General features: G+C 34.6%; 1 protein-coding gene across 1 annotated transcript in view; it reads right to left on the reverse strand.

Annotated features, from left to right (window-relative positions):
* Positions 1-463: 463 nt before the first annotated feature.
* Positions 464-19,854, reverse strand: part of Hgsnat (Heparan-alpha-glucosaminide N-acetyltransferase) — a 104,146-nt gene continuing 84,755 nt past the window's right edge. The window contains exons 14-16 of the mRNA XM_090377329.1: positions 8,480-8,550; positions 2,976-3,088; positions 464-696 (exon numbers count right to left, since the gene is read on the reverse strand). Of these exons, the coding sequence (XP_090233455.1) occupies positions 521-696; positions 2,976-3,088; positions 8,480-8,550 (360 nt within the window). The 3' untranslated portion in view covers positions 464-520. The remainder of the gene's footprint in view (positions 697-2,975; positions 3,089-8,479; positions 8,551-19,854) is intronic.

A 19,854-nucleotide genomic window follows, 5' to 3' on the forward strand; every position in this document is an offset into this window, starting at 1 on the left:
ATACAATACTTGCTTCTTCAGGTAAAAATTTTTCAAAACACAAAAAAAAAAAAAAGTTGGTAGTTACAGAAATTAAATTATTAACATAAATAATTTTATAGTGTAGAAAAACTGCAATATCATATAAAGTGTCCAAGTGAATATTAAATACTATTCACTTTAATAAAAGTGACATTTTTGTTGTCACAGTGATAAAGATTGTTTACATAGTATTAAGATTCATTATTCTTTCATTAATGTCATGCATTTTAATATCCTAAAATTTTTTCCTCCTTTTGCAGTAAAACTAAGTATGCATAAATAAAAAATAAGATATAAATATAATTTCTTTACTTTTATATTGATATTTCAGTAAGGTTACAAAATACAACTTCTGAGTATCAAATATTCTTCATAATAATTCTGTACAGATAAACCATTAACTTAAAAATGTGCTGGGCTGAAAGAACATATGTGTGTATATATATAATATATATCACAAATTTACAATGTTCACAATTATGAAATGAAGCAATGTTCTTTAAATAGCCAAGAAAATCTTTTTATGATACAACCATACGGATATAATAACCCACAAAGAAGCTCCCCACAAATTCATTGCAAGAAGCCTTCCGTGAAAAGGAGTCGTGGCCCATGCCCAAGGAAACATTCCTCCAGTTAATTCATGTCCGACATATAAAAGGATTGAATTCATACCTAAATAAACAAATAAAAAATATTATATATATGCATAACATTGCCAAAAATGTTACACATTAATGAACTTAAATAATTATATAAAGATTGCTTTTGAACTAATATGTTTAGGAAAACTAAAAATAAAGTTACTCTACTCTGAGAAAAACTTAGTGTATCCTTTTTCAAAGTATCCTCTAGTTCCTATAAATCACATATCTTATCATTTCTCCCATTGCTTTCTATATAAATGTTTTGTGATATATCTTCAGTGCATAGTCATTTACACAAGGCCTGACATTGTGCTGCTGCTAACTAGTTAGCATCCTTAGAATGAAATAGTATGTGCATTGTTTATCTTTTGATTTAATGGTAATTTTAGCTTAATTTATGAATCTATATTTAAACATTTTTAACAAACTACTAAATTGAAGTAAATATTAAATGCACACAAACTTTATTGTTAATTCTTAAATCAAGTCCCCATTATGACTGCATGCTAATGCTCTTTGATGTTTGGTCACTTCCTTGTTCATTTTGTAATCCTTATTAAACATCATCTCTTGACAGAAATAGTGATGCCTACCATTGACTTTAAGGTATACATTGTATGGGTGTTATTATGAATCCTAATTCGCTTTCTATGTCTAACATACCTTGACTATAGTTTAACCAAATCTGAATTTTAATGATACAAATTACTCAACCATTTTTGAATGTCATGGATTCTGTAAATAAACAAGTAATATGGAATGTTGCAATGTCATTCAATATGGATACTGTAAACACTCATGTTTCTTAGATTTTGAATATACACTGTGCTGCCACTTTATTAGGTACACCCCTGCTGTGCACACAAATGGTTTGTCCCACAACATTGCAAGTCATATGACCACAGTTGTGGATATAAATGCAGCAGGACAACCTTTCTAGTATCAGTTAAGCATACAAACGGTAGCAAGATTGGGGGAAATGGAGTGATCTAATGGACTTTGAATGTGGCATGGTAGTAGGTGCAAGGCATGCTGGACAGTGCATCTCTGAAACGGCAGTTCTGAACTTTTCACGCACCACAGTTTCAAAGGTGTACAGTTTAACCGTTTTTCAGCAATGAACAGAAAACATCCTCTCAATGGCACTCCTCTGGAAGAAATTTGCTTGTTCATGAGAATAAATTTAAAGCTGAGCTGGACAAGCATTTGGAGTGAAATGGGAGTGGGGTTTTTTTTTTTTTTTTTTTGCTGATGCTGCATGAGCTTGCTTTCTTGCATTGTATGCCTCTACTACTTGTTTTTCGTGGTTTGGGGTGTTCCTTGGGTAAAGGATAAAAATGGTGAATCCAGGTTACTAACTGGGAAAAAAAAAAACATTCTGGTGATTGTTATACACAGCATTAAGTTATTCAGCACAATTCTGCCTTTGCATGATGTTTTCTACAGAATCATTTTTTGTGTTTTCCTTAAACACCATTTTTTGTGTTTTCTTTAGAAAAACAAAATTGATAATGAAACTGTACTTTGCTTCGTCAATGGTTATACTACCTGCTGGGCAGGATAAAACTACAAAGAAATGTAGTTAGTAAAATTTCCAAAAGCTTATGTTTGAGAAATTACATAAAAATATTTAAAAGCCCAGTTTGTCACTTTAAAATTTTGTCACAATTACTGTGATGACCCTTCAGACAACAAAAAAGAAAGAAAAAAATTCTACAGTTATTCTTTCTAGTAAACCATCATATGTTTTTGAAGTCCATTACTACCAAAATTTGAATCCCGCCTAGGGCTTGGATCAGAGTACTGCAAAAACCTTTGGAGGTGCATCATGGCCACAGAAGCCGATGCACTAACAAAGAAGAAAGAAAAAAAAACTACCAAAAAATTATGTAATTTTCCCTGAACATTCTTTGTGTGCCTCATTTGTCATCTGCACACCTCCATAGTTAATTGCAGATCTGTAAAGTACCATATTTTTTCTGAAAGTGAAGCTAAATGCCTTTGAACCACCAGCAACCATACATTACTGTGCTATAAAGAGAATGCCTGTGTTTTTCATTTTCTTAAAATCCACTATATTATCCTACTGTCACGGTGCAGCTTTAGATGTACCACAACACTAGAGTGGGAGGACCATCCTCATTTATTTTGGGCCACCCTTCTATGATAATTATGTTTATGTTTGAGAAATGATACAAAAATATTTAAAAGCCCAGTTTGTCACTTTAAAAAATAACCTGAAAGTTTCGATTATGAATATTATTATTTCAGATATGACTATAATTTAGAAAACACATTCCAGCTTACCTGGAATAAAGAATGGTGCCCCAGTCCACCATGCTTTCACATCAATTATCAAATAGCAAATGGTTAAAAGAATAAAAGCCATTCCCCCTGTGGCAAAAATAAATGACACAGACCTACAAAATATAAATATTATTTAATGATTAACAAGATATACACCATCTGCTTATAATTACTAAAGTGCTTATAAATTTGTTGTAAGACTGAAGCAATGATTTCTCAAACTGCCACACTATCATTCAAAGTTGCCCCAGTTTTGCATTACACTTAAACACTATCCTTTTAAGAAGTATAATTGTTTATTTGTAATGTGGTATACCATCATATGCGTGACCCGATGACCGACCCAGAGAGCTAAGTCGGCGGTAACTTAGCTACTAGTAGGGCCTCTCAAGCTGGACAGGTCAAAGGGTAGGGGCCAGACTAAGAGAGATACTCCGGCCCTCCAGGTTGGGGGTTGCTGCGACGGGCTAGCTTCTCGTTCAGTGTAAAAAATACACAAATGCTAAACGACCTACAAGTGAAAATGGATTGCACTTTCGGAAACAACTCGGCAAACGGAAAAGGACTATGATTTTGGGATGCTGGAATATTCAAGGCCTTTCAACTAAAAGAAACTTTCTTTCGGATGAACTGCAAAAATTCAAGTTAGACATCGTCGTGTTATCAGAGATAAAGAAAAAGATGTGGAGAGGAAATAATGGGAGAATACTACCATTTTTGGAGTGGAGTTGATAAGAGTGAAAGAGCAAGAGCAGGAGTTTCTATTGCTGTTAAAAAGAAATTGAGACACAACATCAAAAACTGGCAATTTATTAATGAAAGAATGATCTCATTGGAACTGAAAATGTACGGGAGAGAAATATGTATTTTGGGAATATATGCCCCGACTAATGACACCGCCGATACCTTGAAGGATGAATTTTGGGAGGATCTGAGAGAACTAATAGAAAAAATTCTTAAGAACAAAGAGATATTTCTAATGGGAGATTTCAATGCAAGAGTAGGAACTGAACAAAATAGCAAAGTTATTGGAAGATTTGGAGAGAAAGAGAGGAATGACAACGGAGATAGACTATGCAATCTTTGTGAACAGTTCGACTTGCGAATAAACAACACATTTTTCCCAACACAAGGATATCCATAAATATACTTGGTCACAGGAGACAAGACAAATTAGATCAGTTATAGATTACATTATTTCAAAACATTCAGGGACATATTGAAAGATGTCAGAGTTTATAGAGGAGCTGAATGTGGATCTGACCATTTTCTTGTTAAAACAACACTGAAGTGGAACTGAATTAAGAAAATATGTGTGGACAACCAACAATACAGGGAAGGAGAAATGCTACAAGTGGATCAATTTAACATTGACCTACTCCAGGACGAAAGCATTAGAAACAACTTCACCCACAGACCGGATGCTGCACTTAACATAGAGATAAAAGGTAATACTGAAGAAATTACGAATATTTAAAAAATACTGTTAAAAAAATAGCTCATGAAATCCTAGGCAAAACGAAGAGCCAAGGACCAAAAAAGACCTGGATTACAGAGAAAGTAAGAGCTGCTGTAGAGGAAAACAAACTTGCATATCAGAAATGGCTGGATGATAGGAATGATGCATATAGGAACATTTATGTTGAAAAAAAAAAAAAAGAAAATAGCCAATCAGTTGGTAGTAGAAGTGAAGAATGGGAAAGGAAATGCATAACTATTAATAACAAATTGGGCTTCAAGCAATCAGCGGAATCATGGAAGGTCCTTAAAGACTTGAGAAAACAGAATAAACACAATGCTGGTTTGCAATTAATACCTTTGAAAGACTGGACGGTGTACTATGAAGGGCTTTTAAAAGAAGACTGGGAAGAGTTCAAGATGATGGAGGATTTTGGTGTAGAAGACTTTCTGTTAGGGAAGTGGAACTCCTGCTAAAGGAAGGAAGGAATGACAAATCATCTGGACCTGGAGGAGTTTACATGGAACTTCTGAAATATGGAGGAAGAGGAGTGGCTGTTCTGATACAAAAACTGTTAAATAGTATACTGAGAGGAGAAGAAATACCGAAAGAAATAACAACAGGATATATTACATCAATTTATAAGAAGGGTGATCGGAAAAGCTGTTCAAATTACACAGGAATATGCGTTCTGAACCTGCTGTTAAAGATCCTTGGAAAATGGATCGGGAACCGTCTAGAAGCCCGAATCGAGGTATCAGAAGAACAAAGTGGTTTTTCAGCTGGGAGGTCATGTATAGATCATATCTCAGCAGTACGAGAGATCCTTGGAAAATGCCAATCAAAAGGAAAAAAAATCTTTATGATTTTCATTGACCTTGAAAAGGCATATGACAGTGTTCCAAGAAAACTCTTATGGGAAGCACTGAAAGAGGCAAATATTGATGGACAACTGATTAACATTATTAAGGCAATTTACAGGAATAATAGATGCAAAATTAAAGTGGGATTAGCTTTGTCACCTGAATTCCATACTTCAAAAGGCTTATTACAAGGTTGTTGCATGTCACCAACACTTTTCAAAATTTATATCGACATCTGCCTAAGATCCTGGTCAAAAAAATGTAATAAAATGGGATTGCCGATTAATAAGAACACCTATATTCACAATTTACTTTTTGCAGATGATCAGGTAGGGATAGCACAAGACTTAGAAGATGCAAAGTATGCATGTCGTCAATTGTTTGAGGAATATAAACAATGGGGTCTAAAAATCAATTTTAGCAAGACTGAATTGCAGGTTTTAAAATCAAACAAGTCGATAAATTCAGATATTTGGGATCAATCTTACAAAGTGATGGATTATCCCAAGCAGAGATCAATAAGAGAATTACAGATGGCAGAAAGGCTATCGGCATGTTAAACTCTGTTCTCTGTAGTAAAAATATCCTAAATAAAACAAAGAAACTTATATTTCAAACAATTATACCAAGTCTTCTATTGTATGGAGCGGAAACCTGGACATTGAATAGGCGAGCGGAAAACAAATTGCTCTCCACAGAAATGGATTTTTGGAGACGCTCAACAGGAACTTCTAAAAGTGACAGAAAACGGAATGAAGACATAAGGGAAAAAATGGAAGTGAAAATGACTATTATTGACACTATCAAAGAAAAGCGTCTAACATGGTATGGACATGTAAAACGGATGCAAGAAAACAGATATCCAAAGGCTATCCTGGAATGGATACCTCCTGAAAGAAGGAGAAGACCTAGGAGGACATGGAGGGATGGAGTACATGACAGCCCAAGGGTTAACCAACCAAGACACCTTGAACCGCACTTTATAGCAGGAAAAAATTCCTAACAAGAAATAACTTGTAGGTTGAGGAAACCCATTGTAAATGGAAACACTCCTCTTGAAGAAGAAGTATACCATCATCCGGACTCAAATTTGTGACAGTTTTTGTTACCCATGTGGTTGGTGCGGTGGTTATGATTGTCTTTCTGCACCACATGGAAAAGGAATGGGTTCAAATTCTGTTAGCACAGGAATTTATATGGGCTTTTTCACATTGTGGCAAGTTAGCCATTCTCATTTGATGAATTCATGCCCCTTTCTCCTGAAAACTGATTTTTCATCCAGATAAACAAACAGCACAGAATACACAATTTACCGACACTTTAAAATGACATTACATAGTCTTGTTTGCTTTGCTGAAAAAACAAAACATAGTTTTTGCTGTATTTTCAGAATGTGAGCAGGAACTTACATAATTTACGTTATACAACTGCACTGAAGCAGCTGAAAAATTACTGATTATTTAAACTGCAGTATATGAAACCAGAAACCACATAATGACTGATTTAAAAAAAAAAAAAAAACTTCAGTCCCATTAGAGATGATGTGTAAATAAATTTTTAAAGGAGAAGATGAAGTTCTTGCACTAATGCATTGGTACTTATAAAATTTGAAAATTCACTCACTATTTTGCATCTCTTATCGTGATTTAAATCTTTACTGGGTTATTTGGAGCTTACTCTCTTAGATGACAAAAGCTTCTGAAACAACTATAGCAGTTAATAAATGGCAGTAACCCCCTTTGAAAGGAATATATATATATATATATATATATATATATTTTTTTTTTTTTTTTTTTTTGAGACCAGAATAACAAAGGCACTGGAGTTTGAGAGATCAATGCCTCAATATGCCAATCTTTTCATTTGAAAATATTGTAAGGCTGTATATCTTCATCTTTGATATGATTAAAATCAATTCTCATTAATAAATATTAGTAATGTGGGATACATTAAAATATAAGGTAAGATCAAAATTTTCAGGGCAGAATTTTTATTTAAAAAAATATTATAGATAATTACATATTGAATTTTTCAAATTAATGATCTTGGCTATTTACATTTTTTTTTTTCCATTGGTTATATAATTGTTTTTTTTTTTCCCCATTGGATATATAATTGCAAAAAAGATTATGAGTTTTTTTCTTTTAAGTTCCTTGTTTGTATTTGTGGTACCTGTGATAACTACTACTTTGTTGGAAAACAACCATCACTTTAATAAATTCTTTAGTTTAGAAAAAAATATATATAATAATAAAATAAAAATAATATGGTGCAAGGTCAGGTGAATAAGAAGGGATGTTGCAAGACAGTTATGGAGTGTTTGAAAACGTATTCATAAATTACTGTTGCATGATGAACAGGAGTATCATCATGGAGTAATTTCCACTTTATCTTTGCTCATAGATCATGGTCACAAATTTCAACCAGATCTGAAGTTCAACTCTTGTTTTCCCATATGATCTGCTATTAAAAACCTGGAACAAAGTTTTTAAAGCAGATAAAGTTGTATAATTTTTGAATGTTTAAAATACCAAACGTGATGGCTTTGCAAATACTTTGCATGATAGTCCTTCCAACTGAATATCTTCAATTCTTATTTGAAGATCAGCTCAAATAATGCTTCTAACATGGGAGACATGTTCATCATTTACTGGTTCCATGTTTCCCACACCTTGAAACAATCTTTTTCTATTCGAAGCACCTGTACTTATTTATATCCATATATCCCCTTGCTAAAGCTTTTTACCACATGCTTCAACAATCATTTCCACTCTTTTTGAGATTCATTTCCTCAACAAAAACCAAAATCTTATAGATCTTTGTTCAAAAAGTAAAGATATATAAAAAATATAAACTAAAATAAAAAAATTATTTACCATCAACAATATATGAAGCATGTGCAAACAAAACACTACCTACTATAAAAAAAATTCCAGAAATTCTAAGTTACATTTTTTTTTTTTTTTTTTTTTAATCTTCAGATATTTTAACAAACTTAATCTTGAAACTTTTTGATTCCACCTTATAATAACTGTCATAGAAAAATCTAATCTAGCAGCATATCATCATTCTGCATATTTTTTTTCACTTTTTTTCTTACCTGCTTAATGTTTGTTAGACTACTTCAAATATGAACAAGAAAAAAGTTAAGCAAGAAGAAATAAAAGCAGATGAATACTAACCAGAGATTTTTGTTAATGGGAATCCACCCACAATTTTGAGTCCCTTTGCTAAGTAAAATTGCAAGGGAGCCCTAAAATACAAAAACAAAGTCATATAATAAGTTATAAAGAAATCTAGAATGACCTGCATGTAATATTGTTAAGAGAATAAATCAAATGATAAATCTAAATAAAGCTCATTCATTCAATAAGTTACCTGCTAGAATATTAGCAAGTGCAAATACATACACATTGGTGTACTACAGTTAAGCAACAAATACCTCAAAATACACTTATATTTTAATAAATATTTAAGAATGGTTATAATATGATATGAAACAAAACACAAACTTATACAAAAATCTATTGATAATTTCTAAGCATGCAGCAAAACATGAAACAAATGGCCGATTGTAGAATTAAACTAATGTGAAATATGACTTCTTGAACTGTGATATACTGTGATAAGGCCAACCATAAAGGATCTTCTGTATGCAAGTCCGTAAGAGCACAGCGATTCTTTGTCTTTTTTTGTTTCAAATACGAAAAGGCCAATTCACATAGATATGTGGAACCAAAACAGGAATTTAAAAGTTCACCGCATTTTTTTACATTTGGGTACTTTTCTCGGCAAACATATTTCCAAAAGTCTTCTGATGATCTGGCTTTTAGGAAGATATCGTTTTGCAATGTAATAATTTCATTTTCAAGTAATATTTTCTCCATGTGAAAAATCGCAGCGATTTTTTCTGCAATTTGTTTCGTATTTAAATGAACATTAAATGGATAAGAAATATATTGAACAATGTCTTCAATTGTTTTAAAAGCACTGATTCTGGTTTCAAAATCGTCCACAACATTCTCAATTTCAGAAACATATTTCTCACTATTAAATTCAATAACAGGATATTTTTGCAAATGATCTTGCATATTTGCAAAATGGTCTAATTTTTTTTCTTTGAGATCCTTAGCCATTGCCAAAAATTGATATTTATATGCAGAAATATTACTAATCATGTCACCCACATTTTTATTTTTTCCTTGTAATTCCAAATTCAGATCACTTAATTTACTGGTAAAATCTGCCAAAAAAGCCAGATCACACAACCACTCCGTATCTTGTAGCTGCTGATAATTATCTCCCTTTTGATCAACAATTTTTTTTAATTTCATTCAGCAAATTTCAAAATCTCTGTAGAAACTTACTCCGGCTGAGCCACCTCACATCTGTGTGTAATATCAGATCTGGTTCTTTTTCATCAACTTGCATTTTGAAAAGTCTCCTTTGAAGAGATTGTCCTCTGATGGAATTCATGATTTCGAAAGCAATGTCCATAACACTTTTAGTATTTAATCTTTTGCTGGATACCACTTGTTGGTGGATGATACAGTGGTAACTCAAAAAATCTGGGAATTCATCATCTTTTGGCATAATGCGATAAATCCATTAAGATGCCCCATCATTGCTTTAGCTCCATCTGTTGTTACTGATACGAGCTTAAATAGTGGTAATTTAATTTAAATTTTTCAATAAAATATTTGAATGAGTTAAAGACATCAAGACCTCTAGTTCTTTCTTTTAATGAAACCATACCCAGCAGTTCTTCTCTAGTGGCAGAATCATCGATTCAAGCCGTTCAACAAAAGTGTTGCAGTTGTAAGCGTAATCATCTAATTACACATTAGATGACAATTAACATCTAATGTGTACATTAGATGTTAATTGTCATCCATGTACATCTTCATGTACATGGAGGCATCACTTATTAGATGACGATTTCCATGTAGATGAAGGCATTACATATTAGATGATGACGTACTGTGCAAATGACGCACATTAGGTGATGATTAACATGTAGATGGAGGCGTCACTTGTTAGATGATGATGTACTGTGCAGGTGCCACATATTAGATGATGATTTAACTTGCACTTGACGATGCAGATGATGGCTTAGATGACAATTTAACAATCTTAGACGACAATCTAACTTGCAGACTAGGATCAAACTGAAATCTCAGTTTCAATGAAACAACCCTAGCTACTGAAATCAGTTCAGTGAATTCCACTCCTACTCTGTGTCCAGAGGAGAAATACAAAAAAGTTTCTTGCCATCATGTTAGAGCAGTTTTGAATGATTGGTTTATATGGAACTGGGAAAGATTGTGTCTGGAGGCTGATGATTTTGCAGTTCTGTCAGCTTCTTCGTTTCATTTTATTCCTTTGTGTCCTGGTATATTTGTGTCCCAGCACAAAAGTATATTTTGCTTTTCTTGTTGATTTTGCAGTTCTGTCAGCTTTGTTTCATTTTATTCCTTTGTGTCCTGTATCCAGCACAAAAGTATTTCTTGTTTTTCTTTAGTTAAGTCTGTTAGTATGTTTAATTTTCCCAAGACAGTTTATATATTCCATCAATATATTCCATCCAGACAATATATCCCATCTAGTGATGGTATATATTGTTTGTGGTTTGTATGGCTTGTATTACACTTAAGGAATTACAGTATATTATCGAATGATATGTGGTTTTTAAGTGCTCCAGTACTATTTGAACTTCTACTAATAACCACTTCAACCCAACTTCCAAAAGAACTGCATTCTTTTGGAAGTTGGGTTGACAGTGTAATGTCTGGGAAAACTGCTGATGCTCCTACATGGTTCTCTGATTTTGATCAGACTGTGGAATGTGAAATATTGAGTTCTATTAAAGTTGATGTCTGACAAAGTATTTTTATTCCAGATTTGTGTGGAAAGTTCAAAAGCTGTTTACCCATGATGGTATTATGTGCTCTTCTGTAGTTGAATCATTATAAGAAGAAGAAATCTTTATTGTACAGTAAAGCGTTACTTATTTGAGGTAGTGCAATACCATGGCAACTCGTTGCAAAGGAAGAGCACAATATGAGACACAGAGCAAATGATGCCTACTACAACAACTACCATCGTAGTTTCTTAAGAGTTATCTATGGTGTATCTACACCGATATTATATAGATATTAAACTCTTAACGTATTATGCCTTGTGCAATTAGTTATTTTCAAATATTACCATATAAACCTTTTGGCATCTCTCATATTGTGTGACTGTCATCACAACTGGGTTGTCATGTCTGCAATACGAGGGTACCTGCCCACCCACCGATGATGGGTCAATAGTTTTGAAACGGTGTTGTCTAGATGGTGGTACTCACTGAGAATAAGTAACAATAGTGTTTTCTATTAGTGAAGCATTACTTATTCGAGGTAGTGCAATACTATGGAAACTCGTTGCAAAGGAAGAGCACAATATGAGACACAGAGCAAATGATGCCTACTACAACAACTACCATTGTAGTTTCTTAAGAGTTATCTATGGTGTATCTACACCAATATTATATAGACAGTAAAGATACAATAATGTGTCTGCCTCAGCCAGGAGGCCAGTGGCTTGGCAAGGTTATGGGGTAATATAAAAACATGTACAGTATAACAAAAAGGTTAAATTAGGTGTCATGAAGAAATTTTGTTGTGCGAATAATCTAGATTTAAGTTTTTCTAATTTATTTTTTCTTAGGTCACTATTCGGTGGAAAATCCGATTGGTATTTATCATGGAGTGCATTGAAGTGCCTTTCTAAATTTCCTTTTTTGGGTATAGCCACAGAAGCATTGCAAATCAAATAGCAACATTTTTCTTTCACCATTACAAAAAAGTATTCTAGTTCCCACTCTTGATGAAAATACGTTTTACTCTTTTTTGTAGTATTCATTTTAAATCAAAAGGTATTAAATTAACATATAAGTACTGTCCAGTTATTAAATCAGCAAAAGCAATGCTTACCGATTAAAACACTTTAAGTTGCATGAACCAGAAAAATATTCTGTCTGAACAGCTAACATAGGATAATTGATGAAGAGGATTCCCGAATGAGGAAGTTGTTTCCAAAATAACCGGACAAACACACCACCGTTTATTGCTCTGTTTGGTTATATCCTTAAGAATTTAAGAATCAGTTTTGAATGCCTTTGTGATATTTCTCTAAAACTATTTCTGGAGGTCATGACCATAAAACAATAAAAACAATTTGCACTTTTCTGTTAGTGCAATCTAATTATAAACGGGTAGTAAACTCAATCTTATCGCATTTGCAATAATACCAACAGCAGTAATTCTGTAGTATTTTGTGTTATTATGGTGAAATGTGTTTCTCCTTCAATGAAATCTTCAATCACGCAAAAAATAAAATAAAATAAATTTTCAAAATCTGCTCTTCATTCCTATTTTTGAAGCTTCACAAAAAAAATAAATAAATAATGTGAAGGTAGCGAAACCCTCTGTGCAATATAAAATTTTGGTAGTATACCTGACCATGCAAATCGAGGGATGACCGTATATTTAAAATTTGTTGTGATCGACCAAGATTAAAGCCACGATCGACTCGTTGGCCACCCCTGATCTATATCAACTGATTAAATACCAACACACACACATAAATAAAATATGGCATTTTAACTAAAAGTAAAGCACAAGAATAATATAAACTGGGGCAAGGAATAAAAATAGCATTAGTGGAACAGCAATGTAAGCCATGGAACACAGAAAATTTAGAAAAAAAAATTTTTTTTAATAAAGATATACAAAAAAGGCCCAATACAGCTAAACTTCAAACCTCCTATAGTTTCGCTGAAGAATTAAATTATATAGCCACCGAAGAGTGGCTATATAATTTATTCTATATAGCTTTGTTCAAAATATGTGAAAAACTACCGAAAAGTCTGATGATAACATACATTGCTTTAGGGAACAGTTTTTCTGTACTATTCCCTAAATTCTGCCTTATTTAGTTATTCTGTTTAGTATATATATATACTTACTTATTCTGTTTAGTATATATACTTAGTTACATAATTGTAAGGAATATATAAATAAGGATGAAATTCAGAAGTTATACACTTTTTTTTTTTTTCATTTATAATAAACATTTAAAAAATAAAATTTACAGCAAAACATTTTTCATAGAATTGATATTAGGAAGTAATGTTATTAAAATCTTTTAATTTTGGAACAAAGTGTTAAATAAATACATAAATTAACATTTCCAGACATCAATCATTATACATATACAGGTAACCCTTGTATAACGCGGAGGTTAGGTTCCAGAAATATCACGCGTTATATGAGGTTCAGGTTTCATACAAAATATAGGGTTATGTTCCGTAGTGTTTTTTTTTTAATTATAAAAACAACAATGACATTCAACAAAAACATATTTTATTCATTCAAAAATTCATGTAACTAACTATTTAACAAATACATAGCATAAAATTATAAAAATTAGGAATTGTACATAAATTTCATTGCACATAATGCATAAATTTCAAAATTAAAGAAATGGATATTTTAATCATCATCAATGTCTTCAGAAAAAATATTTCATAGATATTCTTTATTTACGAGTGGCCGGATGTCGTTATCACTTGAAATCTCTTCCACATTATTTGTATAATTCTCACTGGGTACTTCAGCTGGTTTTCTTATCAAAAAGTTGGTAATAAGACCTTGCTTACCACTATGCTGCAATTTTTTATAAAGTTTATAATATGGAGCTAAACAACTGTCCAACTGTCTTTTGAATTTTTCCGAGCACTCTGTTGAAGGATCATTATTCGTAAAATAACTTCCTAACTTTTGTGCCAAATTTAATCCTTCTGCTAATTTCTTTAGACTGAACTCTTTAACGGACTCAGCACAATCAGAATCTTCAGTAGAACTTTCCTCACCATTTATATTTGGTTTGCCGTCTTCTATTAATTGAACCAATTCCTCCTCATTTAAATCTGTTTCTTCGTCAATTAATTCATGAATTTAATTTTCAACCATATCGGAAAATCCCTCACCACCACAAATGTGTGCCAGGTTTGTTATAAGACTTAGTTCAGCATCCACAACACGTGCTTTGCACTTATTGTTAACCCAGCAATAACACTATCTCTGATTTTCTGCTCATTTTGTTTGAGTGTACGAATTGTTGATTCATTTAAATTCAAAGTCCTTGCAATAACTCCTTGTTTTTCTCCATTTTTCAACCGATCCAAGATTTTAATTTTTTCTTCGAGAGAAATGAATTTTCTTTTCAATGTTGGTTTTTTTCCTTTTTTTTGCAGTTTTGGTGGCCATTACTATAAAAAATAAACTTTTTATTTGCCAAGGGGTATTTCCTGAATAAATTCACTATTTATAACTACTTGCGCAACCATTAACTCTTTATAAGGAAAAAATTGGCACTACACAAAAAAATATGTATGTATGTAGTTGCGTGTTTCCCCTTATATAAATTCGGTTCTGGCAACTACACCCATTATACGAGCAGACACAAATTTAACGAACATAAAGTTTGATTTTTAAGCCGCGTGGTAAAAGTGTGTGAAAAGAAGCGATACAACAATTTTTAGATCGTGTATACAATTTTGTATGACACGGTTGAAACCACGACCGTGTCATACAAAGGTAGCCACAATTTATAAACCGCGTTATAAGAGGGTTACCTGTATATCATCTCAAACCGATAATAAGGAAATAAAACAACTAAATGAATAATGTAAATTAATTTTAAAAAGAGGTCTTACTGAGTATTGTGTGTGTGTTTATCTTATATAAACTATATATTAGGAGAGAAAAGGTTCCTGAAAGATTTCAGTTCATGACAATGGAGTGGAGTAACACCCAAGTGAGATTCCACTCCCTTCGAAATACACTTTGCAGATATGAAGTTGGTAAAACTGAAGCAAAATTTCTGTACATCTTAACTCAGTGAATTGTGGGAATACCCTGCATACAAGGAAGCATCTTGCACCTTGTATGTGAGGGAATCGTTTTGGACTAATGTCAAAATTTTTTGCTCTGATTGCCACTGAAGTCATGCTAAAATTTTGCATCTAAGTTCACTGAACTTTATTAACCACTGAGTTCTAGAGTCCTAACCACTGATAAAAAAATGCTCTTTCATCTAAGTTAGTCCTGTATTTTATGATGAAAAGGCTGAGTCCTTAGATCAGTGCCATCCAACTTCTGACTACAAGGAAACCAAAAATAGTGACCTTGGTATAGCTATTTGTGGATGTGTTAAGATCTGGCTGATTGCGTTGAGTCCGTAGTTCTTTTATCCATTGTCCATCAAGACAATATCTACAAAGACTATCAGCAAAATGCATGGAAATGCACATGAATTAATTATCAATATCAGAAAGAATTATTCTAGAAACAAATCCATGCTCGTTTCATTATTACAGTTCTGATGTCATTGTCAGCTGATCACACCTGTCCTCTCTTCTTTCAAGATAGTGGATTGAAATAAAAATACATTAGAGTGCTCTGTATCCTCTCATGTGTATTGTGAATTTGGTATGAATCAGAATATAAACATACATCCCAACCTGCATGACAACCATCTTGTTTCAAAATGGTAGATCAAAATAAAAATATCCCAATCAGGATAACAAGAACCTCCCTGATATGTGGTTCAAATTAGACTGTAAATACAAGAACTGTAAATAGCTGATGCATATAATTTAACTGGAGGGTATCTTGTTTCAAGATAACTATCCAACATGACAGGAGGAATGGATTTGCTACCTGTCACACATTTGGAGAGGTCTAGATTCAATTCTGTTAGAGATGGGAGGAATTATTCTTAAGGATTCTTTAATTAAGACTGTAGCCAGGTGATCTCAGGAAAAGGGGGGGTTTCTCTTATGGTGTTACTGATTTTCATCCTGCATAACAAGTAAATGAGGCTGTGACTACACACTTAATGAAAAAGACCTGGGAGTAATTGTGCAGTCAGATATGAAGTTTTCTGAGCAATGCAGACAAGCTGCCAGGGCAGGTCATGGGGTTTTGTCAACGATATAGGAATTTTGGTAGCAGGGAAAAGGAGGTGATTGTCCCTCTGTATAAGGCAATGGTCAGGCCATGCCTTGAGTACTGCGTACAGGTCTGGAGGCCTCATTTTAGGAAGGATGTAGATTTGCTTGAGCGTGTACAGAGAAGGACAACAAGACTGGTGAGGGGAATGAAAGAATCCTCTTACCAAGAGAGGCTTAAGTTCTGCAAATTGCAGTAGCTGGAGACTAGGCACCTGTGCGGTGATCTGATTGAGATAGCATTAGCATTAGCATTAGTAGAGGCATACGATGCAAGAAAGCAAGCTTATTCAGCATCAGCCCAAAAAAAAAAAAAAAACCCTCTCCCATTTCACCCCTCCGTTCGTTCGAAATACCTGTCCAGTTGAGCTTTAAATTTGTTTAGGCTATCAACTTCAACAACAAGTGATGGAAGTCGGTTCCACCAACCAACCACCCGCTGGCCAAAGGCAAATTTCCGCACATCTATCCGACATCCGTCCTTCCTCAATTTGAATTTATGCCCTCTGAGGTGATTATTCTGAGAAAGATGAAGAATCCCATTGGCATTGAGCATGCTCAAACCATTCAAGGCCTTATACACCTCTATCAGATCACCTCGCCAGTGCCTAGTCTCCAGACTCTGTAATTTGCAAAACTTAAGCCTTTCTTCGTAAGAGCAACCCTTTGTTCCATTTACTAATCTTGTTGCCCTTCTCTGTACCCGTTCCAGCAGCTCTACATCCTTCTTGAAATGAGGCCTCCAGACCTGTATACAGTACTCAAGATGTGGCCTAACCATTGCCTTATACAAGGGAATAATCACCTCCTTATCCCTGCTAGAAAAATTCCTGTATATCATTGACAAGACACCATGAGCTACTCTTGCAGCTCGTCTGCACTGCTCAGAGAACTGCATATCTCCCTGCACAATTACCCCCAGGTCCTTTTCATTCTCCACCACTGTCAGTGTGGTACCGCAGAGTTGATACGTTGCTCTGGGGTTACTGTTTCCCATATGCAGTACTTTACATTTGTCAATGTTAAACTTCATTTGCCACCTCTCAGCCCATCTGTTCAACCTTTCCAGATCCTGTTGCAGCAGCATAGCGTCAGTAGTGTCCTTGACGACCCTGCCAACCTTTGTATCATCTGCAAACTTGGACATTAAACTTGATATCCCATCATCAATATCATTCATAAACACCGAAAACAACAACGGACCCAACACTGAACCTTGAGGAACTCCACTAATAACATTAGTCCACGTTGAGCAGTGTCCATTGATTACCACTCTCTGTCTTCTGCCACTCAACCATCCCCTTATCCATAGCAGCAATTTGCCTCCAATGCCACACTGCTCCAATTTGTGCAGCAGTCTTCCATGTGCAACAGTATCAAAAGCCTTTCTAAGATCCAAATATATAATATCAAAGTTATTCCCTGCATCCAGTTCTTTTGTGACTACATCATAGTATCCAATCAAATTGGTCAGGCAAGACCTGCCCTTAACAAAACCATGCTGCGTCTGAGCTATAACTGAATTCTTGTCTAGATGATCCTGCAGTGCTTCTTTAACCAGTGCCTCCATTAATTTACCTGGAACAGAAGTTAAACTAACAGGTCTATAATTACTTGTGTCAGCCTTTGATCCTCCTTTGTGAATTGGGGTTACATTTGCACATCTCCAGTCTATGGGTACCTCCCCTGAGTCCAAAGAAGCTCTCATAATTATGGCTAGGGGTTTGCATACTTCCTTTGCTGCCTCCTTTAATATAACTGGATAGATCCCATCCACCCCAGGTGCCTTTTTTATGTTTATCCTCAACAATCTCTCCTCCACTTTCCTCTCAGTTATTACAAAATCATCCAGCTCACTGCCAATGTTTACTTTACCTACATCATTCTCCTTCCTGAATAACTCCTCATGCGTGAATGTAGATGCAAAATACTCGTTTAGATTGTTAGCCACCTGAGCAGGATCCTCAACTGTTGAACCATCAATATCCAGTGGACCAATCTGATTCATCCCTTTCCTTCTCGAGTTCAAGTATGTAAAGAACTCTTTTCTGTTTTTCTTTGCATCCTTTGCCAAGGATTTTTCGTAGTCTGCCTTTGCCTGCCTAATCTCCTTTGTGACTTGGTTACAGACCAACTTATATCTATCATAGGCTTCCATGTCACCCATTAATTTATATGTATCCCATGCATTTTTCTTCTCTGCCACATGTCTCATTAGTTCATCTGACAACCATTTAGGCCTAAACCTTGAACAATATTTCTTAGTTGGTATGTAAAGCCTGGTAGCCTCCAAGATTAGTTCCTTGAATGCTTCCCATTTTGAGTTTGCTGTTGGTAACATCATCAGTTGGTCCCACTGTATAGAATTTAAATACTGTCTCAGACCATCATAGTCGCCTTTACGAAAACAAAAACCCTTCCCTTTACCTCTGATGGTAGTTACCTCCTTGAGTAAATCCCACTTCAACACACTGTGATCACTGCCACCTAGTGGTTCATTTATCTGCAGGTTCTTAATGCATGAAGAGTCACTACTGATAATCAGATCAAGAGTATTGCTCCCTCTTGTTGCCTCACGAACATGCTGGTGTAGAAAACAATCATCCAATAAATCCACAAAAGCCTTGCTAGTGTGCGAGTGACCAACCCACAAATTCCAGTCAATATCTGGGAAATTAAAATCCCCCATTATAAGACTCTCTGATTTACTGGCCCACTCTATTTCCCTGTACAATATCTTATTATACTCATCAGAGTCATTAGGCCTATAGCACACTCCTACTCTCAATTTTGATTTCCCTATGCTTATGTCACACCAAACTGATTCGGCACTGCCCTGTCCATCGATGTCGACTGGCTTCACTTCCTTGGACTTTATGTGTTTCTTAATTAATAGCATAACCCCTCCTCCCCTCCTGTCCTGTCTATCCTTTCTATACACATTGTATTCCCCAAATTCCAGTTCCGCATTACTTATATCTGTGTGACACCACGTCTCTGATATCCCAACAATATCTGCCTTTGATGTTTTGAGCAATACCTCAAATTCATCAAATTTATTTACCAAACTCCTAGCATTGGTGTACACGCAGGTATACATGCACCTGTTTCTATTCTTAGCTACCCTAACACAACCCATGTGTTTACTTGTAACGCAATGACTACCAGCAGTCTCTGAAATATCCTGCATCTTGTTTTTCAGACTTCTGCTCATTTCAATAGAAGCAGTGCAAGAATCACTTCCACCTCTGCCAGTGGCTACTGTTAATCTATTAGTCCTTGTATCCCCCCCAACTAGCAGTTTTCCGACCCACCTAACACTGCCTCGACAGCATCAGCAAAAATTCTTGCACCCTTTCTATTTAAGTGTATCCCATCCCTGTAGAAGCAATCTCTCCTGTTAACAAGTACAGTCCAGGCTGAAAAAAATTCTACCCCTTGAGCCTTGCACAATCCCTCCAGGGCCGAATTGATCGACAAGGCTCTCATTATATACTC

This window comes from Mastigoproctus giganteus, chromosome 7, assembly GCF_048544385.1.
Source record: "Mastigoproctus giganteus isolate SK-2022 chromosome 7, ASM4854438v1, whole genome shotgun sequence".
Lineage (NCBI taxonomy): Eukaryota > Metazoa > Arthropoda > Arachnida > Uropygi > Thelyphonidae > Mastigoproctus > Mastigoproctus giganteus.